Raw genomic sequence first — 24254 nt, 5'->3', positions numbered from 1 at the left:
TCCACAGACCATAGCTTAGCTGTCTTTTTTTTTTCTGGATGCAAACCAATATATTCTTGGCGGTTCATATCTAACATGGTATGACCCAAAAAAATTCATATGGTGCCAGATGGACATAATGAGCCGAAAACTAGCAGTCGACTCTCTTGTAGCTATGCCATACGGTTTGCCTGCATTGCCATGGATGCCTGTCCAGAACCTCATGACTGAGAGCGATTACCTGAGAGTGGCTATGATACAGGTTTATGTCAGTTTGCTATTTTATATGTATTATTGTTTGTATCATTCACTAATCATCCTCAAACAGAAGTATATCAAGAAGCTAGGGATGCGAGTAGGATTCCACTATAACCCATTCTTCAAATTTTACAGGCCCCGGAGGATCGCCCGGTTTGACAGTTTCTTCAGGACCATGCCTGTTGAGACAAAAATCGGCAACGTTTCGCGCGGGAACTCTGTCTGGGCATGGCGGGAGAAGCCGAAATCCCAGCGGCGTTGCGCGGCAAAGGTAGAGGTAACCTCCCTCTTCGACTACCCTCTCCATTAGCCGCCTCCCAAATTTTCCCTTCCCCCAAATTTCGCACCGGCAGTGGCTGCGGCGACCTAGATCTGGCAGCGCGCATCCCCCTTCGGTCTCCGGCGCCGGACTAGGGTCCTCTTCTCCAGCCGCGGCGGAGCCTGACGCACACCTACGTCGGCTTTCGGCCCCGTCCTTCGTCCGCCATGACGGAAGTAAGTGGGAACTCCTCTGCTCTATTGTAGTGTTAGATTCATATTGGTAGGACTAGTTGGGTTCGATAAGACCGTTCGTAATGCATAGATCTTGTTTGAGTAGACCGATCAGCTCCAGCTTGTGCATCACGCCGCAACACTCATCATTTGCATACAAGCCTGGATCCTGATGGTGCACAAGAGAGCAGTTAGACATGCTGCTTTTCCTCGTGTGACTTACGTCCTATGTTACAACGGGGTCAGGAGAGGATTGCCAACCTAAACAACATCTACAACTGCAACGACGTAGAGGCTATCCAGATGCTACGGATGACAAGAGTTCCTTTCTATGCACTTGTGAAAACGTTCAGGGGTAGAGGACTGCTGACTGATAGCATCCACACAACTGTCAAAGAACAAGTCGCAATGTTTCTTCATGTCGTCGGTCATAACCATTCAGAGTCATCCATAACACATTTAGGCGATCCACGGAGACTATCTCTCGGTACTTCCAGCAGGTGTTGTACGCAATTGGGGAGCTTAGAGGTGAAATAATCAAGTCAGCATCAATGAACACACCAACGAAGATCAAGAACACCTACAGGTGGTTCCCCTATTTCAGGGTGAGTATAAAATCATGTTCCTTCTACCTATCAGATGTGTGGTACTGTCAGAAACATGACTGTGTGCTAATTTTTTTACAGGATTTCCTTGGGGCTATTGATGGTACTCATGTCACTGCAAAGGTACCGAGATCAATGTCTGCAGCATTCCGCGGGAGGAAGCACTACACCAGCCAGAACGTGCTAGTAGCTGTGGATTTCGATATGGGGTTGACCTACGTGCTTGCTGGGTGGGAGGGTTCAGCTCATGATGCGAGCATCCTGTCTGACAGTTTGTCAAGGCCTGATGGGTTGCAAATCCCTGACGGTAAGTTCTACCTTGGAGATGTTGGATATGCATGCCGACCTAGAATTCTACCTCCCTTTAGAAAAACAAGGTACCACCTGAACGAGTTCTCTGCGAAGCACCGACCTCTGAATGCGAGAGAGTTGTTCAATCTCAGACACTCAAGCCTTAGAGTCACCATTGAGAGGGTCTTTGCTGCATTGAAGAACATGTTCAAGGTCCTTGACCAGAAATCGTTCCACACGTTTGACACTCAGGTAAAGCTGGTCCTTGATTGCTGCATTCTTCACAACTGGATCCTAGGTTGGGGCGAGGATGAGTTCTTCGAAGAGGTTGTCACTTTTGATGAAGTAGAGACCGGCCATGGCGTGGACGCAGACGACAATGATGCCTGGAAGGTGAAGAGGCAAGAGTGGGCAGCCATAATGTGGGAAGCCAGAGGCAACACCACCATCTGAGAAGAAATGAAGAAGTGAAGAAGAAGAACCCCCCTATGATCCCGTGTTTCTCGAACCCCTTTTTCGATCCCCGTATGTTGAACGACCCTGTTATGATAAACTGTAATTTGTAGTAGCTAGGTAGCATCGTGTTATGAATTACCATTCGTAGTACCTAGGGATGATTTCGTCAACTGCTATGCTTCGTACGTTTGCAACTATCATGAACTATGATTTCTGTGTGATGGGAGGTGAGAGCATGGTAAGGCTACCCGTCGTAGAGAAGAGATAACCTTAGGCATGCCTGGATGGTACTAAACATACATAATATCATCTTCATCGAGATTTGGGCTTGGCTGCAGGCAAATAAACAGAAAGTCCTTTTTGGCCCAGCCGATGCGGCCCGACCTACCAAACAACAGGCCAATTTCGGCTCGTGGCTCATTCTGAACGCGCAAGTGTGTTTGCACTGTTGCGCCAGTGAGCCACGAATCAAGCCGAGGCCCCAAACACGCCATAAGAGAAATGCAACTCCAAGATGTATAGAAAACCAGGTTAGTTTTTTTTTCGAGGGTACGCCAAAACGGCGTACCAAAATTTTATAGAAGAGAGCAAAGTCATTTACAAGAGGCCAAGATCATATTGCGAACAATATGTCGGCAAACTCCACCCCAAACTCTACCGCCTACTCTCGCGACATCAAAGTACTCCCTCCTACCCTCGCAAGGTTCCAAAGCTCAAACTCATCTTTGATTCTCCTAAGTAACTCATGCGTGTTGCACTGCTCCGCCCTATTCCCAAACACCCTAGAATTGCGCTGCTTCCAAATCCTCCACGCTGTAAGGATCACCATGGTGTCGAAGCTTCTCCTGTCTCTCCTCCGAACCAACCTCCTAGCTTGCTCTCCGTTGATGGCTCTGTAATGTTAAGGCCCGCAGAGACAACCGAACCAGGCTTGGCGGGCATAGGGGCACTGCATGATCACATGATCAACGGTGTCATCCTCTTGCAGACAGAGCGAACAGGGGTCAATATGGTCCTGTAACACATGGCGGTGCCTGCGATCCAAGGTCCACAGACGATACCTAAGGGTAAGCCACGCAAACACCTTGCATTTGAGAGGAGCGAAGGAAGCCCAGATCGCCTCATGCATGTTGAAACCGATTGTGCCTTACAGAGAAGCCTGTAAGTATCCTTGGAGGCATAGTCCCCCGACGCTGATCCAATCCAAGAAAACTTGTCTGGTTCCTAATCATCACGTGGCACTGCTTCAATTTCCTCCCAGAACCGGATGCATTGTGTGTATCCCTCTAAGGATAGCTCCAGATCAACATCCGAAAGCCACCTATTCTCCTCTAGCGCCTCCGCCACTAATCCGCCATCTGAAAACCAGGTTAGTCAAATCGAAGCACAAAAAATAACATGGGGGGAGCTCCAGTAATGCTACATCTACGCGCAATTTCTGTCCGTAACCCACTGAATATGTTTTCTGCAAGAGATATGGATCGAACACTCGCCATGTTCCGTATCCAATCTGGAATATGACCCGAAAGTCCTTCAACGAAAAATATGGCAATAGCTTCTAAATCTGAAAGTTCTTGAGGGATTCCGTTCAAAAAAAAACATGGGGGGCGATAAGCGGTTTCAGAATCGAATGCGGTACCATTGCGGAAAAGCCACTGAAAAGCACGGCACCCTCCGCTTTACAGACAGCACGAATCTTGGCGCACATCGGACGGTCCGAAGCGAGCTCGCGCGTGCAGGCCGGCCGCCCACGGCACGAGCTAGAAATCCCCCATCCCGGCCGCCTCGCCGCCACCTCTACAGTCCCATTCCAACCTCGCTCGCTGCTAGGGTTTGCTCCGACCACGAACCCTAAACCCCGCTCACTCCCCCAGCAAGCACCGCCGACGCCGTTTCCCGCTAGGTAAATCGGCCTCTACGCTCCGCCGCGCGCTCCGATCCGGTCCGGAGCTAGGGTTTCGCCGTTCGCTGAAGCTCCGCTTCTGTGGTATGGCGGGGTACGTGGACAGCCGGCACGCCGTGACCGGGTACGAGGACGAGGAGGAGGAGGACCCGGAGGAGGTCGAGGAGGAGGAGGTCGAAGAGGAGGTGGAAGAGGAGGTCGAGGAGGAGGCGGCCGAGGGCGCGCCGGGTGGCTTTGGAGGGGAGGCCGTCGTTGGTCATGGAGAGCCTGGCGGCGACGACGGGAGGGGGGACGTGCCCGCGGAGCCTGCCGACGGGTCCGGGTGAGTTCTCCTTGCGCTTCTAGGGTTTCGACTGGCCTGTTGGATTGGATTAGATGAGGTTTAGTAGTTAACTCGTTTTGGTTTTGGTGTCTCTGCTTCTCTACAGGAAGGTTTTCGTTGGGGGTGTAGCCTGGGAGACAACGGAAGGTAGACGGCGAGTTAATTCATTGTTGGGGGATTGATCTAGCTGTTGGGGGCGGTTTTAGTTATGTCTGATAAAATGTTTCTCCATTGGGTGACTTGTGAACATTTTGTAGCAGCAAGTTAAGTTGTTAGGTGCATTAGATTAACATAAAAGAGTGCAGTCGAAATTTTGCATTGAAAATAGAACGATCTTCTTTATTTCGTAACTGCACATTGGATTGTGTGTGATTCAGTTCATAACTTGAAATACAGCTTAGTTCTGTAATGCTCATGTTTGATTTTTTATGCACACATTTGTTAAGAAAAAGGGATCAATGCAAAAAAATATCTCGTTACATATTTCCTTTTCTTCTGTCTTGCATTTTGTTGTGTGTGTTACTAACCATTAAATTCCTATTTTAAATGGGACATTATTTTTCTAAATGATGCCATCAGAAAGAACTTATTTTATCTCGGCGCAGTTTGCGTGATATCTGAAATCAGTTCATTTTGAGATCCAAAAAGTGTTGAATTTCTAAATTCCGTTTGAAAACGTTCACACAGAACTGTATCTACCATGCCACAAAGTTTCAGATCCAAATTTGATCCACACATCAAGAAAAAAAATTCGGCTCTGAATAGTAATAAATTCAAACGTACACAATTTTGGGCACTATTTAATACGGAGTATTTATTTTAGCTGAAATTGTCTTTTTTAGTTTCTTGATGTACACTATTTTAATGTGGATCTGAGATTTTTGTTTCATGTTAAGTATCGTGTATGAATGGTGAAAAAGATGCTCAGAATCTTGCTATTGCAATATTAAAAATGGTATATTTGGATGCCTGTGTGCACTGACTCTTCCTGCTTGGGACGCTGAAATTCTTATGTTGCATTAAGTTAGACAATGCTGCATTAATTTAATAGAATGTGGACATTTGGTTTCACCGAGAAACTAGGAATTCATGCAAGAAATTCTCAATTGTTTCCCATCAATATTGTCTAGATACCCTTGTTCTGGATGTTGCTTTGCTTTCCTGTGAAATCCATTTGTTTAATTCGGCATTCTCATATCTTTGCGTGCAGAAACATTGAGCATTTGCAGAAATATGAGCTGTAACTAATGCCCTCGTTTGTTTGTGTGCAGAAAAATTCAAGAAGCATTTTCAGAAATATGGGGCTATAGCTGATTCCGTGATCATGAAGGACAAGCATACCAGGATGCCTCGTGGATTTGGATTTGTTACATTTTCTGACCCATCTGTGATAGACAGGGTTCTTGAGGATGAACATATTATAGATGGAAGAACGGTAAGCCCTCCTGTGTAGACAGCTTGGTGGAGGCTCTTCTGTCGTAACACCAACAACCAAAACATGTGAACCTGAATTGAGTCTGTTCTTACTCACATTTTTTATGTATTAAGGTTGAAGTCAAAAGGACTGTGCCTAGAGAGGAAATGTCTGCAAAAGATGGTCCGAAGACAAGAAAGATCTTTGTCGGTGGTATTCCACCATCTCTAACTGAAGGTAGTTAGCAAAACAAACAGATTTCTATTTTTGTGAGTTCTTTTTATTTGAAGTTTAGAACTCTAGATGGTGTTTACATGTATTAAGTCAAAACCAGTTGAATGCTCTTAATATTTACATATGTTAAGTCTTGAGCATATTTGTTTCACTTGCCGAACATGTCTGACTTCAATTTTCAGGTGAGTTAAAGGAGCACTTCTCCTCATATGGGAATGTCGCTGAGCATCAAATCATGGTCGACCATAGCACCGGCCGTTCACGAGGCTTTGGCTTTGTTACCTTCGAAAGTGAGGACGCTGTTGAAAGGGTTATGTCACAGGGAAGAATGCATGAGCTTGGAGGGAAGCAGGTCGCCATCTTTCTCTTGTTATCATCTTTCTGTGATAATTATTAATTCATATTTTCACCTGGTTGCAGTTATTAGATTCATTAGCAAATATTGTTGCTGTCAAATATTCAACCATGGCAATATATTGTTAAACAGTTAGCATGTACTCTTAATTTCTGTGGTTGTTTTTGATTGTTGACATAGTATTTTCATCTATTTTCATCTGTACTTTCAAGAGAATGGTACTTGAGCTGTGCTATTTCTTTTTTTTGCGGAACCAACTAATGGTACATTTCTGTTAGTGTATCAACGAGAATAGTATCACACCAAGAAATGTAAATCGCAACGCTGGAAGTTCTGAGTGATTTTCGATTTGGAAGTTCTTTTCTTGGTGAATCAAAATTACTGGGAGTTACTTCCATATGTCCACCTAATCCAAAAAACTTTATAATTTCTGCTCTAGAACCTATTTAGGCCATCTAGAAAGGTGACAGCTCGTACAATGGGGTCTCTCTTAAGGTGACTCTCCAGGAAGAGTTCAGAGAGATTCTGTTATTTGTACAGTCCCGAGTCTAAGGAAGAGTCGGCTCTGTTCTCTGTTCCTTCTCCCTACATTAGCATTTATCCTACATGTCCACCTAATCCAGTTTTTTTTATAATTTCTGCTCTAGAACCTATTTAGGCCATCTAGAAAGGTGACAGCTCGTACAATGGGGTCTCTCTTAAGGTGACTCTCCAGGAAGAGTTCAGAGAGATTCTGTTATTTGTAGAGTCCCGAGTCTGACGAAGAGTTGGCTCTGTTCTCTGACCCTTCTCCCTACATTAGCATTTATCCTACATGGCAGGATGAAGACTCAGCTGATGTCATGCCTTTGTAAATGCCTTTACGGCAAATTATGATGCTTTGTTCTGAAGGGCATTGCAATCAATGTGTGTGCTTTTGATATGAGATAAATGATCCTGAACATACATGTGTACTCCATTTTGTAGAAATGTAGGAATCTAACTTATATCACCCGTGCAATCTTACCCAGTAAACTGCTTGGATGGCAACAGGCTTTTAGCTTTATTCATGATTGCTGGCAGCTAGCTCTTACATTTATATAAGGCTTCTTTGGTTTTGGGTTGTTTTTTTCACGTGAAACTCACTCTTAACTTTGTTATTTTGGAGTTAGGAATAAGATGTGATTATCTTAATTAGAAGCTTTTCTAGGCTGGCATAATGTAATTCAATTTCTAATTGCAAGTTTGAAACATCAGAGGAATCTGGGTTACCATAAATTATTTTGACAACTTCCCCACTTGGATTTTGCAGGTTGAAATAAAGAGGGCTGAACCAAAGAAACCTGGTGGTGGTGATTCGAGTTCTAATGGGAGATATAATCTTCGCAGTGGTGCCAACCGCAGTTCGCACCGTGGTGGAGGCGGCGGCGGTGGCCGTTCTGTGAGCAGCAGCAGTGGTGCTGGTGGCTATGGGTATGGAGCTGACTACAGAGAAGCTGCAGCAGCCTACTATGGTAGTGCAGGGTATGGTGGCTATGGTAGAGGCTATGGTGCATATGGAGGCAACCCTGCCTTTGGGTCAGGTTATGGCTCCGGTTATGGTGGTTCTATATATGGAGCAAGTCCATATGGTGCCTATGGGGCATATGCAGGTGCCTACGGAGGTGGTGCATACGGCGCACCTGGCAGCTATGGAGCAGGTGGGTATGGTGCCTATGGGGGAGCTGGAAGCATGGGTGGTGGGAGCTCGACTGGCCGTGGCTCGGGAAGGTACCACCCATATGGAAAATGACATCACAGTGGGTTCATAGGATCTGATAATAAACCTAGATATTCTGCTCATTTCTGCTATGAGAAGCTGGAACACTCCATTGACCTTGTTGAATCAGCGTCATCAAAACATTTTTCATTCTTGCATTGTGTCAGGCAGCAGGAATGTAGATTTAAGTCGCTGAAACCTGAACCAGCCTGAGCTTTATGTAGAATCTTAAGCTAAACTGTTGTATTCATTAGTTAACTATATGCAGCCTTTAGAACCCTTGAACTTGAACCCAACTTTGTGGTAGTAACAGTATTTTATGTGATGTCCCGATGTATTACTAGGTAACAGTGTCACCAAGCAACTAACTGGTGGCATCTGTGCTTCTGAAGAAAATTTGACTTGTTCTTAACTTCTAACTTGAATAGCGATCTCTCTGTTGCATTTGATCTGCTGGTATCTCTGACCCAATCTTGGTGGGAATGCCCTCACCGAGGTCTGTGGCGTTAGACAGGATGGGACAGTGCGCTCATCAAAGTGACCATCCTGGGTCATAATGCTAACTGTTGTTGTTTTATAAGCCAACAACTCTCAGGGCTAAGTGCTAACTCGTATTGTTCGTCTCTCTCCTGTTCTTCCTTTGTCTTCCTGTTCTTGTTCAGCCTCGCCAGGAGAATCTTGTACTCTGCTTCAGAGCATCTTGTTCTCCGATATCAACATTTGGCTTCACCTACATCTACATGATAGACCAGCATGAAGCATGGAAGCGATGCCCTAGCTTCCCAGATCATGTAATGGTCGATTTATTCATAAATAGCTCCCATATCTTGTCTTCTCCTGTCGTCCTAATTCGGCTGCTGTAGTTTCTAGAAGTGAGAACTAGCCTACGTTGAATTTCGTGCGAACCAAGTTGCCTCAGCTCCTCCTCACACTTCGTTGCGAAAAGCTTATTTTGATCCCATCACTGTTTGGTAGCAATTTTTTACAGGCCGTACGTTGTCACTGCTGTAATGTTTACATGTTCATGTCCCTGTGAGAACTTCGCCTTTATCATTTCTTAGTCTACTGGATCAATGTTACAAGGGTGTGTTTGGTAGCCTGGTTCTAGATGAGATGAGATGGTGTTTGGTAGCACATGTATGAGCTGAGATGAAATGTTGTTTGGTAGCACATGTATGAGATGACATAGGATGCCACCAAAATTGATTTTAGCACTAATTCAATATTCGAACGAAGTTATATAAAATAGACACTTTACAAAATACACACTAATTCAATATTCCATAAAATATATACTTATTCAATATTCAGTATTTTTTTTTTGCAAAAGGTGCACCTTTTTTGCTAAAAGGTCCTGAAACAGAGTCAAAAATCGGCTCCTCTGCTCTGATCTGCAGCGTACATGGAGCAGCACCGTTCATCGATGGTGTCCTCCGCTCGGGTGTGTATGAGCAGCGAGCGTCGGCCAACTGCTGAGTAGCGGCGGGCGGTGGCCAGACCGGCGGCGGCTAGGGGAGGGTCGCGACCAGGAAGGGCCGATGGCCAGACAAGCGTCTTCCGGCGAGCAGCGGAGGGGTTGGCGGCCAGATAGGCCTCTTTCGGCGAGCGAGGGGAGAGGGCGGCGGCGGCGGCGACCGACAACCAGGGGGAGGGGCGGCGGTGGGTGGCGGCCACGAGGAGGGGAGGCGGGCTACGGCCTGGGGAAAGCGAGGAAGGAGCGAGCGAGATGAGGCGTTTTGCGGGAGGAAGGAGACGACGGGTTCGTGTCTGGTGGGTGCTAGCGGGCCTTTCGATACGTTTTGCGGGGTGAGCTCAGCTAGGCTGAGTTGTGAAGCTCGATTTGAGCTTAACAACTAGGCTAGGCTGAGGGGGGTTTTCTGTATGAGGTGGGCATAGCTAAGATGTGTTGGCCCGGGCTAACAAACACATACATCTCTGAAAATCTCTGTTCAGATGAGAATTTCTGTGTTGGCCCGAGCTACCAAACACACCCTAAGTATGCCTGCATGTACTGTTCGTTGAATCAAATCTAAGGCCGTACCGCGTGTCCTAAGACTTGATACTCTGTCGAGGGTGCTCCTCGGCAATGCCCTCCGATAGGGGCTTAGGGTCGATGGAATCCTGCAAGCTGACACGAGACATCGGTCCACAGACAAGCGGGGAGAGCGATTTACCCAGGTTCGGGGACCTCGATGAGGTAAAACCCTTACGTCCTGCCTGTCTGTTCTTGATTATGATGATAATGGGTTACAATGGGGTGCCGAATAGTTCGGCTGAGGTCTCGTCGAGATGGCTAAGCGCTAAGGTAACCTAGCTTTAAGCTTCTGCTGGCTAAGATCGCCAAGATTGATTGTGCCCCTCGACAGCCCCTCTCCTGGCCTTTATATAGGAGGCCAGGTCTCAAGAGGTCTAATCGAGTACGACTATAGGTTTACAGTAGATCTATCTCTAGACTTTCCTCGTTCGGCTCCTTCCGCGTCTTGTACTTCAAGGAATCTTCCGTTGCACCGTCCTAGTGGCCCATCTTGCCGTCGAGTACCTTCATGGGCCTCCAACTAGGAAATACAGGATAGGGCAACATTGGTTACCCGAAGGGTAATGCCCACGTCAGTAGCCCCCGAGTGTCTAGCCGAAGGTAGTTCGGGTAGAGACTAAAGCATGCCTCCACCAATGTTCTTCTCCTTGACTATTCTTGTTCTTCTTGAATCTGCATCATCTTCTTCTGCCGGGTGCGCGCGCCGCTCCCGATGGAAGTAGCCCCCGAGTCTAGGTACGGATGCTTGCAATCCGTGCGTAGACTCAAGTTGTACCACTCGAACATTTTGCTCTGCCAAAGTTTTTCCGCGAGTCTCCGCGGGTCATCCGATATACTTTCCTCATGCAAGGGATAATGAGTAACGTGCCCAACTTTTGTTGGTTAACTGCCGATGGCAAAACAACGTTACCCTACACAGAATCAAGTCCCCGGGCATGATCCTGGAGTGCAAAAAAGTTCTGTCGGGTGCGCGTCAGCACTCCTGATGGGAGTAGCCCCCGAGTCTGGGCTCGAGTGCTTGCATCCGAGTGCAGACTCAAGTTGAGCAACTACCTCTTCCTTCAAGGCTTATTTCCTCGAATCTTCATTTTGTCGGGTGCGCGTCAGCGCTCCCGATGGGAGTAGCCCCCGAGTCTAGGTGCGGATGCTTGCAATCCGTGCGTAGACTCAAGTTCACCATCCGATACCTTTTTATTCCTTCGGCTGCTTTTGACTACATCCATGATGTCATTGATGACGTGCCACTGCTGTGGCCTGGTTGACGGGACTTGACCTAACGGGCCCACCCTAATTCTGCGCGGGCAGTTTCTAGGATTTGACCAGTGCATGCGCAGCGACCGAGGCGCCTCCTCGATTTTCGCGCAAACGTGGGAATAATGGGCCGCTGGTTCCATTCCTTCATTAAGCGCCACGTGTACAACCAGATCTGCTCCACCTCCCGCGACGTTTGTAGAGTTATGGCCATGATTTTGCCTCAATTTTTACGACATAAATAGGGGGCCTTCTCACTTTTTCTTTTCACGCCTCCTACTGCTCATCTTCTTCGCCCGTCCTTTCGTGCTTCCTCTGTTCTTCCCTCAAGAGCTTCAGCCGCCATGGGCAAGAAGAAGGGTGCCAGCACTTCGGACGCGACCAAGTTTAGCCGTGATTGGAATGCCTCCGCCATTTCCAACCGCGACATCAACAAGCTGCGCGCCCTCGGCTTCATCTCCGCATCTGAGGATGATATTCGTCTTCCAGGTGCGGTTTCTCGCCCAAAGCCCCCGAAGGGTTTCACTGTCATGTTCGTTGCCTTTTTGTTCCGTGGTCTTTCTCTTCCGGCCCACGAGTTCCTTCGCTCCCTTCTTTTCTTTTACGGGATCCAGCTCTGGCAGCTGACCGCAAACTCCATCCTCCATCTCTCTATCTTCATTACTCTTTGCGAGGCCTTCCTCGGCATTGACCCTCACTGGGGTCTTTGGAGGAAGATCTTCTACGTGAAGCGCCACAATGACAGCAATGCCCCCCCGTCGTCGGCGGCGTTGGCTTTGTTGTTAGGAAGGAGGCCGACTACTTCGACTATCCAATGAAGGAATCCGTCCAGGGCTGGCGCAACAAGTGGTTTTACCTGCGTGATCCCATAGTGCCCGGGCGGCGCTCGAATCTCCCTCACTTTGATGACGTCTTGGTGGCTCACCAGAAAAAGTCCTGGCGAAACGCCCTTTCTCCCGAAGAGAGGGCGACAACCGACAGACTGTTTGAGCGGGTCGTCGTCCTGAAGAACACGGGAGGCTTGACGATGTGCGGCACTGAAGTAGTTTCAGTGTTCCTACAACATCGAGTGCAGCCACTGATGACTCGACCCCACCAGCTATGGCTTTACACCGGCAAGACCGATAAGTCGAGGATCAGCTCTGCCGACCCGTCGGCGGATGAGCTTCGGGACGAGGTTCGCCGCTTGACGTGCCTTAGTATGAAGGATAACATCATCTTGACATCGGCTCGTCCTCCTTATGATTTTGATCATCTCCCGACCGAGGTAATCTCTGCCGCTCTTTGCTTGCTGTTGTTACTCCTTTTTCCGTTGTGCCTCACAAATCTCTTTTCTTCGACAGGCCCCCGCCGTTGCTCAATGCTATCCTCCTACACCCGAAAGCGGCGTGGTGCTAGAGGATGACGATGATGATTCCGAGGGGACCGAGGACGCTCAACATGCCCTCGAGGACAGCGATGTCCAAGAGGAAGAAGTCTGTCGAGGATGATGCCTTCGTCAGGAGCAAGCGTTGTAAGCAGATACACGACGATTTCATTACAACGGCTGAATCAAGTCCTAGCGGAGGAGATAATGATGCCAATGAAACTGCTTCGCCTCCTCCTGCTAAGAAGAGTTCGACAAGTTTCTTCGCAGGCGAAGATGATCTGGACCTGTGAGCATCTATACTTTTTCCCGATTTATTTCCTATCATTTTGTATGCTAACCGTGCACTGCACTTAAGTAGCTCTGATGATGATGATGAAGTTCCTCTCGCGAAGAGGGCCAAGTTAGCCTCTGAGAGAGCGGCATCGGCTAAGGAATCGAATCCATCTCCCGCCAAGTCGACGCCTCCTGCCAGGACGACCGTGGAGAAGATTCCAGTGTCGAAGGTCATTCCTCCCGGCGATGCTCCCACTTCATCGGCTTCTCGTGATCACGTAAGCATTTATTTTGCCTTGTTTTGCTGAATTTTCCTCCTGTCGACTGAATCTTCCTGATTTTCCTTGCGGCAGCCGATTTGTGCTACAATCGATGCTGTGGTAGATTTCGCCGAACAGTTTACCCGACTGGAGGCTGAAAACGCCCAGCTTCGGAAGACTGTCAAATCTTCGGCCGATCGAGTGCTGGAGGCTAACAGGCTTGCCACTGATGCCAAGAAGGAAAACGCCTTGCTGAAAGGAGAGCTGACGAAGCTGAAGCAGCAGATGAAGGATGAGCAGGACGCCAGGCGTGCGGCAGCGGTTGCAGTCGATAAAAAGGAAGGCGTCCTTCGCGAATCAATCAAGGATTTATTATGTAAAATCCACGGTACACCGTTTCTTTCTTGGTGTTTCTTCATTGATTATTGATCTGTCTTTCTTTCAGAGGCCGCCGACATAACTGTCACTCGACGTCATCAGCTTCGGGAGGACTCCACAGCCGATGCCTTGTCGCTTGCCGCCGAGTCTAATGTCCAAGTGCTTGGACTTCGCGAGAAGACCAAAGGAGCGTTGTCGAGGCTATACTCGATGATCTTCCCGAGGATGAAGCAGGACAAGACTCTCGACGAGATGGCGGATGCTTTCCTTGTTGATCCTTCCGAGCCTGTGGAGGTATTGAAACGCCATATATAGCCGCTTAGTTGGGGCGGTTCTTAGTTTCCAGGTTCTCATGGGCCATGGGATGGGGTCAGAATTGGAGAAGTTATCTAAGGCATTGCCTGTCGATGATGATAACCATTTAGTCGATCTTGAGCCTTTCAAAAGATCGGCAATAACTTGTGCCAATCAACTTCTGAAGCTGGTAGATGAAGCACAAGCCAAGCCTATTCCTGAATCTGCCCCTGGTTCATCATCAGCGAACCCTTGAACTGTTGTTTGACTTGTTGTAAATAAGATCAACCGTAACTTGACGTAGTCCAGCTTTAATTCGGCTCTGTTGCCAATCCGAACATCCTTTTGAATGTATCATATATGCCCAGCGCTCCCGATGGGAGTTTTTTTTTCTATGTTAATGGTTGTCTGAGCTAGAAACTGTGCTGCAGATTCCTTCATGTTCTTCTCGTGCCGAGCTTTTTCCGAACCCTTCGAGTAACGATGAATCAGGCCTTGTTCGCCGCTTACGTGACCAAGTGTCTTGTCTAAATAAATACATCACTTCTCTTCGTGCGATGGCAGCCTTGGTGAAGAAAAAGGGAGAGATAGCGACTGCTATCGAACAGTATGCTCTCGATGGTCTTCATGTTGCTACCGAAAGTTTGGGCTGTAAGTATTAGCCCATCTTCTGATTTCTGGCACAGCTTGAATGTTCTTTTAACTGACATTCGTTCCTTTTCCTGTCGTAGCTTCAGATGCAACTGAGGAGAACAAGAAAATCCATGAAGAGGTCGAGGCGATGACTGACGTTGCGCACCCGACGCACGGTTTATGGCTGCATCGTCCGAAGGCTGTTGTCATGGCGAAATTTAAGTACCGGGTGGGGAAGGCGCATTACTAGTTTGATAAGTACCATGCTCATCTTACGATGGTTTGGAACACCTTGTTCCCTCTGGATCAAGCACCCGAAACCTTATCTGCCCTGTTCACCCGATTCAAGTATCCCGAAAGGATTCGACAGTTGGTGCGGAAGGAACTTCTGGCTAGTGCTGATCTTGCCTTTGCTTCAATATTGGCGTGCCATCTGCCTTTAGACTTGAGAGCCGTAGCAAATACTGAGAGGAATTTAGACCAATATTATGATATTGCTAGAGGTCCTGCTTACACCATTATTTCTCGGATGGAGTCATGCCTTGAGAAGGATCTGAAGGCCCACTGGGACCGGGGAGCCCGATCATGAATGTAATAACCTTATACTTGCATAAGATTGTTCTGTATAAATTTACTGCGTACGTTGCACGCTAAGTTAGTTTGATTGATATTTTATTGTCGAGGGCGGCTGAGTGATCAGTTCAGCCTGCTCTCTGGACGACTTCGTTGAATTATGCAATGTTATTGCGAAGCCTATATGTAAGTGTTGTAAGAGCGAGACCCATTGACTTAGTCGAGGGAATTAGACGCTTGGCTTCGTCACACGGTGCACCGGTTTGAGCTTTATTTTGTGATAATGTAACCATCGACTGCAGCACTCGTGTATTTTCTCGAGGCTTGGATTGGTTGTTTTTGTGCATCATTAATCTTAGCTCCCGTTGAGAGTATTTAATTAATGACACTGTGTGAGCATTTTTTTAGGCCAGCGCTCCCGATGGGAGTAAGAGCCAATGGTAAGGCCCCATACGGTATGTTCGGATGATAAGGCCCGGAGCAAGAAAAAGAAAGGTAGAAAAACTGATTAGAACTTTTATTCATAATGCAAAAGCAACTTTACGGGTTGTCGAGTAAAGAACAATCGTATCCTATGTATAGAACCGTCGCAGGTGCGCGATGTTCCATGGATTCTCAACGTCTTTTCCTGAAGCTGGGTTTTTGAGCCGATAGGCTCCTCCTGGTATCACTTCAGTGACGATGTATGGTCCTTCCCATGGGGATTCAAGTTTCAAAGGTCTCTCCTGCTTCAGCCTAAGTACCATATCCCCGACTCTAAAGCTTCGACTGCGTATTCGTCGGCTGTGGTAATTTCTCAGCGCCTGCTGGTATACCGTCGTTCTTGCCAAGGCAATGTCTCGTGCTTCGTCGAGGAGGTCTACAGCGTCCTGTAGCGCGATATTGGAAGAGGATTCCGTGTATGCTGTCACTCGAGGTGCTTCAAACCGAACGTCGGCTGGCAGGACTGCCTCGGCTCCATGTACCAAGAAGAACGGGGTGTACTGAGTCGACCTGTTAGGTGTCGTACGCAAACTCCAGAGTACGGATGGTAATTCTTCGACCCAGGCTCCAGCTGCACCTTTAAGGCGTTTCTTGAGGCCATCCCCTATGAGACCGTTGATCCTTTCCACCTGGTCATTGGTCTGTGGATGGGCCACTGATGCAAACTTTAGTTTGATTCCTCCGTCGTCGCAAAATTTCCGAAACTCTTTGGAGTCAAAGTTGGTTCCGTTGTCTGTGACGATACTGTGAGGCATACCAAATCGATAGGTTATTCCTTTGAAGAATTGAACTGCTGTTTTAGCTTTTTGATTCCGTACAGGTACTGCCTCGATCCACTTGGTGAACTTGTCGACTGCGACCAGTAAGTACGTGTGTCCTCCAGGTGACGACCTTGGCAATGGTCCAACTTGGTCGAGTCCCCATTGAGCGAAGGGCCATGCCAGTGGTATTGTCATCAAATCTGTCGCAGGGGCGTGCGGTTTTGGTGAAAACCGTTGGCAGGGGTCGCACTTCATGACCAGGTCTCGAGCATCCGATGCCGCTGTTGGCCAGTAAAATCCCGCCCTGAAGGCCTTCGCCACGAGGGCCCTACTTCCTGCGTGATGTCCGCAGGTTCCTTCATGTATCTCTCGCAACAGTGCTCTTCCATCGTCAATGGCAATACATCTTTGAAAAATACCCGGAAATGCTGCGCTTGTAAAGTTCACCGTTTACTATGGTGAAGGCTTTCGACCATCTAACGATTCGTCTTGCTTCTACCGGATCCTCTGGTAACTCCTGTTTTGTCAGATACGCTAAGAACGGCTTGGTCCATAGTGGCTCGAGGAGGAGGACTTGTTCGGCAGGAGGAGTTAGAGATTCTTCGGCAGCTTGCTGCGAGCTCGCCTCCAATTCATTAGCCGACGGTTTTGGAGGTGTCGACGTCTTTTCTTTTATTGATCGCTGAGTGATCACTTCGTAAAACACTCCGTCTGGGATAGGGGAGCACATGGACCCGATGGTTTCCAAAGTGTCGGCTTCCTCATTGCTGGCTCTGCCGATATGTTTGAGCTCGCATCCTTCGAATTTAGCTTCCATATTCTGATACAGCTGCCGGTAGGCGATCATGTTGTCGCTGACTGCGTCGCACATGTTCATCGACTGATGCACCACCAAGTTTGAGTCTCCATAGATTTCTAGGCGAGTTGCCCCGCACGCCTTTGCCATCTTCATTCCGTGCAGCAGCGCTTCGTATTCTGCTTCGTTGTTCGTTGGCAGAGAGAAGTTCATACGTAGTATATATTTCATCTTATCTCCCTGCGGTGATATCAGCACCACCCCTGCTCCTGCACCTGTACTCCGTTTTGACCCATCGAAGTACATTACCCATGACCCCGACATGTCGGGTGCTGCTGGCGTCTGTGATTGGATCCAATCTGCCACGAAATCTGGAAGGATTTGGGATTTTATTGCTGTTCGATTGACGTAGGTTATGTCGTGTGGTGCTAACTCGATGGCCCATTGGGACACTCGACCTGTGGCCTCCGGATTAGTCATTATGCTTTTCAGTGGTGCTTCGCTCACGATGATAATCGGGTGCTCTGTGAAGTAGTGCCGTAACTTGCGGGCTGACCTCCATACTACGTATGCCAGCTTCTGATGATGGGGATACCTCTATCTTGCGGGTGTGAGCACTTCACTGAGGTAGTAAACGGGCCTCTGCACACCATGAACTCTCCCCGTTTCTTCTCTTTCGACGACCAGGACGCTGCTAAAGACTTGGGCCGTTGCAGCTATGTACATGAGCAGTGTTTCCTTCTCACGGGGGGTTACAAGAACTGGAGATGTCGACAACATTTTCTTCAGCTTGTGGAAGGATACCTGCGCCTCCTTTGTCCACTCGAACTTTTCTGATTTTTTCATCAAATTGTAGAAGGGCAGAGCTTTTTCCCCCAGCTTGGCGATGAACCTGCTGAGCGCTGCTAGTCGTCCCGCCAGTTGCTGCACTTGGTGCAGATTCTTTGGCGGCTCCATATCGAGTATGGCTTTGATCTTCGAGGGGTTGGCTTCGATTCCCCTGGCAGAGATGAAGTACCCGAGTACTTGTCCTCCTGGTACTCCGAAGAAGCATTTCTTGGGATTCAACTTGATTTTATACTTGTCTAAGTTGTCGAAAGTTTCCCACAAATCGTCGACGAGAGTGGCAGCGTGCTTTGTTTTCACCACGATATCGTCGATGTAGACTTCGATGTTTCTCCCGATCTGCTCTCCAAGGCAAGCCTGCATGCAACGTTGATAAGTTGCTCCTGCGTTTTTCAACCCGAAGGTCATGACGTTGTAACAGAAAACGCCGTGTGGGGTGATGAACGCGGTTAGCTCCTGGTCTTCTTTCTTCAGCTTGATCTGATTGTATCCGGAGTACGCATCAAGGAAGGAGAGGCGATCACATCCGGCTGTGGAGTCGACTATCTGATCAATGCGAGGCAGCGGGAAGTGGTCCTTTGGACAGTGTTTGTTGAGGCCGGTGTAATCGATACACATACGCAGAGCGGTGGTGTCCTTTTTGGGCACCATGACAGGGTTGGCCACCCACTCAGATTCTTTGAGCTCTCGGATGAATCCTGCTTTGCGGAGTCGATTGACTTCCTCGCCAATTGCCCTCCTCTTGGGTTCGGAAAATCGGCGCATTGACTGCTGCACTGGTTTGGCTGTCGGGTCAACATTAAGGGCGTGCTCAGCGAGTTCCCTGGGATACCTGGCATGTCGGATGGTTCCCATGCAAATATCTCCCAGCGCTCACGGAGGAACTCGATGAGCGCGCCTTCCTATGCGACCGTAAGGTCAGCCGACGTATTGACCGTTTTCTTCGGGTCAGTGGGATGCACCTGCAGCTTCTTGGCTTCCTTTGTAGCATTGAATTCATCGGATCTTACGTTTCGATTGTCGGCTGGTGGTTGCGTATGATCTGTGGCAGCGTCAATTGCGTTAAGTTCTTCCTTGGCGCCGAACTTCGAGGCGATCTTCTGGAACTCCCTATCGCAGGTGTCTGAACGAGCAAAGCTTCCATGAACGGTTATTGGGGTCCCGTTGTTGCCTGGCATCTTCAGTTTTAGGTACGCATAGTGAGGTACGGCCATGAATTTGGCAAACGCGGGCCTGCCGAGGATGGCGTGATATTGAGACTCCCGGCCGACTACTTCGAACTCGATCTTCTCCTTCCTGAAATTGTTGGGCGTACCAAAGACTACATCCAATGATGTTTTACCAAGAGAATAAGCGGGTCGAGTCGGTATGATGCCATGGAACCCTGTGTCAGACTCTCTTAGCATGTCGACTGTTAGACCCATTGCTCTCATTGTGTTGGCGAATAATAGGTTCAAGCCACTTCCTCCATCCATGAATACTTTGCTCATATTGTACCCTCCGATCTGCGCCTCGAGGACAAGGGCTTCATGACCTGGTCTAGGGACGGCTTTCGGGTGGTCTGTCCTGCCGAAGGAGATGCTTTGCTCCGACTCGGCCGATGAATTCGGGTGTGTCAACCATAGCCACTTCTGCATACTTCACTTCTCGCGAGAACTTCTTGATTTCCTCTTTGAAAAGCTGGTTTTATGGATCATGTTGACCTGCCCACGTGGCTCGGGAATGCTTCGGCTGGTACATACTCGTCTCTTTCCATTGGTTCGTACGGCTCTGGGTACATATGGTTCGACGGATGGTCGTAAGACCTGCCCTCTTCTCCATCATGTGAACTCTTGATATAGCTTCGGCTCTAAGATCATCACAGTAACCGTCGAATCTCCGAGGAAGTGTCACCAGGCTTCCTCAACAGTGGACTGGATTTCTCTCGACCATCCTTTGGATCAATGTAGGAGTGGAGGTAACATGGCGCCTCGAGTTGCTCGTAGCCAGAAAGGTGCGGAGAACGGATGCGTCCCCGATTGATGACGTGTTGTGGCATCCTTCTTCGAGCCGACGAAGATGAGCTGCGCATTCTCCCTTCCTCCTCGCGGTGCGAGCCCTTTCGTCTTTTCCTCCATCCCGCCATGACGTCGAAACTTCCTCGATTGCTCTCTTGTATGCTCCTCGGGTGGAACTTTTAGGGCTGCTATTTGAGGAACGCCTTCCGAAGCCGAGCGACCTTCGGGTCGATGCGCCGTGCCTAGGGAGGCGAAGAAAACCTCCGTAGAGTCGATGACGAAGTGGACACCGCCGAAAGTAGCATCCATATCGCGAGATGATCTCGCAGGGATCGGGTGAAGATGTTTCGACGGTGCGGCACGAACTCGAAGGACCCACAACCGATCGAGTCTCTTGATTCCGCTGGTGTCGGTGATTCGAGTAAGAACGCCGCGGACGTGATCGGTACCGCTCGATGACCTGCCTTGTGCCGACGAGTTTCCCACGGCGTACGGCGCCAATTGTCGAGGGTGCTCCTCGGCAATGCCTTCCGATAGGGGCTTAGGGTTGATGGAATCCCGCAAGCCGACACGAGACATCGGTTCACCGGACAAGCGGGGAGAGCGATTTACCCAGGTTCGGGGCCTCGATGAGGTAAAACCCTTACGTCCCGCCCGTCTCTGTTCTTGATTATGATGACAATGGGTTACAATGGGGTGCCGAATAGTTCGGCTGAGATCTCGTCGAGATGGCTAGCGCTAAGGCGACCTAGCTTTAAGCTTCTGCTGGCTAAGATCGCTAAGATTGATTGTGTTCCTCGACAGCCCCTCTCCCGGCCTTTATATAGGAGGCCGAGGTCTCAAGAGGTCTAATCGAGTTACGACTAGGTTTACGATGAGATCTATCTCTAGACTTTCCTTGTTCGGCTCCTTCCGCGTCTTGTGCTTCAAGGAATCTTCCGTTGCACCAGTCCTAGCTGGCCCATCTTGCCGCTCGAGTGCCTTCATGGGCCTCCAACTAGGGAATACAGGATAGGGCAACATTGGTTACCCGAAGGGTATGCCCACGTCACTCGCCATACGTTCTGCCCGTGTTCAGCATCGATCTAGGGTGTGACGGAAAGCTAGGGTATGGGTTTACATCAGCCGATGAGCTAGAAGAGATCGACATTGGTCCTGGGGATAAGCCACGACCAACATTTATCGACAAAAAGTTGGATCCGCATCTAAGGGGCCCGATGATAGCTCGTTGAAAGAATACCCGGATTGTTTTGCCCGGGACTACACGAAATGCCCGGGTTAGACAGGAGCATCATAGAGCATCGGCTCCCTCTTAAGAAAGGATTTCGGCCGTTCCAGCTAGCGAGCACGACGGATGAAGGCCGAAATTTTAGAAGAAGTCAAGAAAGAGATCGAGAAGATGTTGAGCGCCGGGTTCATCGAGCCATGCAGGTATGCTGAGTGGATATCTAATATCGTACCTGTAGAGAAAAAGGACGGCCGATGGCGCGTCGCCATAGATTTTCGGGATCTCAACAGAGCCACTCCAAAGGATGAGTACCCAATGCCGGTAGCCGAGGCATTGATCAATGCAGCCGCTGGGCATAAGGTTTTAAGCTTCATGGATGGCAATGCCGGTTACAACCAAATTTTTATGGCTCCGAAGATATACACAAGATCGCATTCAGCAGTACCAAGTGCGGTGGGCTTGTTTGAATATGTAGTCATGACATTTGGGCTGAAAAATGCCGGTGCAACATACCAAAGAGCCATGAATTACATCTTTCATGATCTGATCGGCAAGTTGGTGGAAATTTACATTGATGACGTGGTGGTCAAGTCTGTCTCAGTCGAAGGAAACTTGGGAGATCTGCGACGCATCCTGGACCGAACTAGAAAGTTCGGCCTGAGAATGATTCCAAAGAAGTGTGCTTTTGGTGTGACGGCCGATCAATTCCTGGGCTTCTTGGTTCATGAACGTGGAATTGAGATCGGCCTGAAAAGTCAGGAGGCAGTACGAACAATGAAGCCACCTACCACGAAGAAGGAGCTCCAGTGTCTCATCGGCAAAATCAACTTCGTCAGAAGGTTCATCTCCAACCTGTCAGGGCGCATCGAGCCATTCATGGGATTGGTAAAGATTAAAGCTGATGAGGAGTTTCGCTGGGGGCGAGCAACAATGAGCATTTGACGAGATTAAAGAATATCTAACGAAGCCACCCGTGTTGGTTCCGCCCTCGACGAAGACAGACCATTCTTCGTTTACCTGTCAGTAGCTGACACTTCCATCGCTGCAGTAGTGGTGCAAGTCTATGATGGTCTGGAAAGAGTCGTTTTCTACCTCAGCAGAAGGATGTTGGATGCAGAGACTAAGTACCCTGAGATCGAGAAATTGTGCCTCTGCTTATTCTTTACCTGCACCAAGCTTCGTCACATCTTTCTGACGGCAGAAATTATCATCATATGCAAATCAGACGTCATCAAACACATGTTGTTGGCTCCTGTGTTGAAAGGCCGACTCGGTAAGTGGATGTTTGCATTATCGGAATTTGATCTCCGGTATCAACCTGCGAAAGCAGTCAAGGGACAGGCGTTGGCCGATCTTATTGCTGAACGAATCAACACTGATATAGCAGCACTGTCTGTACGTGCATGGGCCATGTTCTTCGACGGATCGGCTTGTGATGAGGGTTGCGGCATCGGCATCCTACTCGTGTCGCCCCGGGGCAACCTATTCCTTCTCCATCGAGCTATCTACCCCTTGCACCAACAATGTCGCCGAGTATGAAGCAATACGCAAGGGGATGGAGTTGCTTATTGAAGCCGGGCAGAAGCAGTGGAACTCTTTGGAGACTCAAAGTTGGTGATCTCCCAGCTCACGGAAGAATACAAATGTGAGAGCGAGTCGCTCTTCCCATTATGGATGCAATGCCGCGAGCTGATGACACAATTTAGGTACATAAACTTCAACTGGGTCCCGAGGTCGCAGAATACCGAGGCGAACGATCTCGCACAGATGGCGTCAGGCTATAAGGACATAGTAGAAGGAGCCGATGTCCAGATACAGTTCATGGAACCAGATGATTGGAGAGCCGATATCTTCAATTACTTGAAAGATTCGGCTCGGGGGGCACTTAAACGGATAAGGTACAAGGCCATGAAGTATGTCCTTATTGGAGATGACATGTTCTACAGGACCTTGGAAGGGTTACTTCTCAGATGTCTGGGACCAGCCGAGTCGAATCGGCTCTTACACGAGGTACACGAAGGCGCCTGTGGAACTCATCAATCGGCTCATAAGATGAAATGGTTGATCAGGCGATCAGGGTTTTATTGGCCCACCATGCTTGAGGACTGTGTTAATTACTATAAAGGGTGTCAAGCATGTCAGAAGTTTGGGAGCATTCAGATGGTACCCGCATCAGCAATGAACCCCATCATCAAGCCTTGGCCATTTCGAGGATGGGGCATGGATATGATTGGCAAAATTAATCCTCCATCGAGCAAAGGCCATGAGTGGATTCTGGCCATTACGGATTATTTCACTAAATGGGTGGAGGCCGTCCCTATGAAGTCTGTAGCATCGAAGGATGTTATCAGTTTCGTGAAAGAGCATGTCATTCATAGATTCGGGATTCCCCAGACTATCACGACCGATGGAGGTTCGGTCTTCATCTCTCGCGAGTTTAGAGAGTTCTGCGAAGGCATGGGAATTAAGCTGATCCGATCGTCTCCATATTATGCTCAAGCAAATGGGCAGGCTGAAGCGTCCAACAAGAGCCTTATCAAGCTGATTAAGAGGAAAATCGACGAGCACCCTAGACGTTGGCACGAGGTATTGTCGGAGGCTTTGTGGGCTTATCGCATGTCATGTCATGGAGCGGTAAAAACCTCGCCATACCATCTGGTCTACGGACAAGAAGCCGTGTTACCCTGGGAAATAACGGCTGGCTCGAGGCGGATTATGTTTCAGAATGATTTAACAACGGAAGAATATGCTGCCCTGAGAGTGATAGAATTGAGGATGTCACGGAACTTAGACTTTGGTCGCTTGAGAAGATTAAAGATAACAAAGCCAAGGTAGCTCGTGCATATAATAAGAAGGTGAAGCCAAAGGTGTTCCACGTTGGCGATCTAGTATGGGAAGTCGTGTTGCCATTGGGAACTAAAGATAAAGTATATGGTAAATGGTCTCCAAATTGGCACGGGCCGTACAGAGTCGACCAAGTTTTGAAGGGTAACGCATACATGCTCGAGGAGTTGAGCGGCGAGAAGTTCC

General features: G+C 48.6%; 1 protein-coding gene across 1 annotated transcript; it reads left to right on the top strand.

The window, feature by feature from the left end:
- The first annotated feature begins 3887 nt into the window (after nt 1-3887).
- On the top strand, nt 3888-8466 carry LOC124693806 (heterogeneous nuclear ribonucleoprotein 1-like). Its single transcript, XM_047227143.1, has 6 exons — nt 3888-4306; nt 4413-4453; nt 5578-5741; nt 5855-5957; nt 6137-6306; nt 7601-8466. The coding sequence occupies exons 1-6, from the start codon at nt 4071-4073 to the stop codon at nt 8078-8080; spliced, it is 1194 nt and encodes a 397-aa protein (XP_047083099.1). The 5' UTR covers nt 3888-4070; the 3' UTR covers nt 8081-8466.
- The last annotated feature ends 15788 nt before the right edge of the window (nt 8467-24254 follow it).

This window comes from Lolium rigidum, chromosome 1 (assembly GCF_022539505.1).
Source record: "Lolium rigidum isolate FL_2022 chromosome 1, APGP_CSIRO_Lrig_0.1, whole genome shotgun sequence".
Lineage (NCBI taxonomy): Eukaryota > Viridiplantae > Streptophyta > Magnoliopsida > Poales > Poaceae > Lolium > Lolium rigidum.
The sequence above is the reverse complement of the archived record's forward strand: the minus strand, read 5'-3'. Positions and strand labels throughout refer to the sequence as shown.

Excerpts from the sequence above, each read along its gene's own strand:
- LOC124693806 (XM_047227143.1), top strand. The coding sequence starts at position 4,071 with ATGGCGGGGTACGTGGACAGCCGGCACGCCGTGACCGGGTACGAGGAC. Across the intron at positions 5,742-5,854 it reads ATATTATAGATGGAAGAACG|GTTGAAGTCAAAAGGACTGT; the intron begins GTAAGCCCTCCT and ends TTATGTATTAAG. Across the intron at positions 6,307-7,600 it reads ATGAGCTTGGAGGGAAGCAG|GTTGAAATAAAGAGGGCTGA; the intron begins GTCGCCATCTTT and ends TGGATTTTGCAG.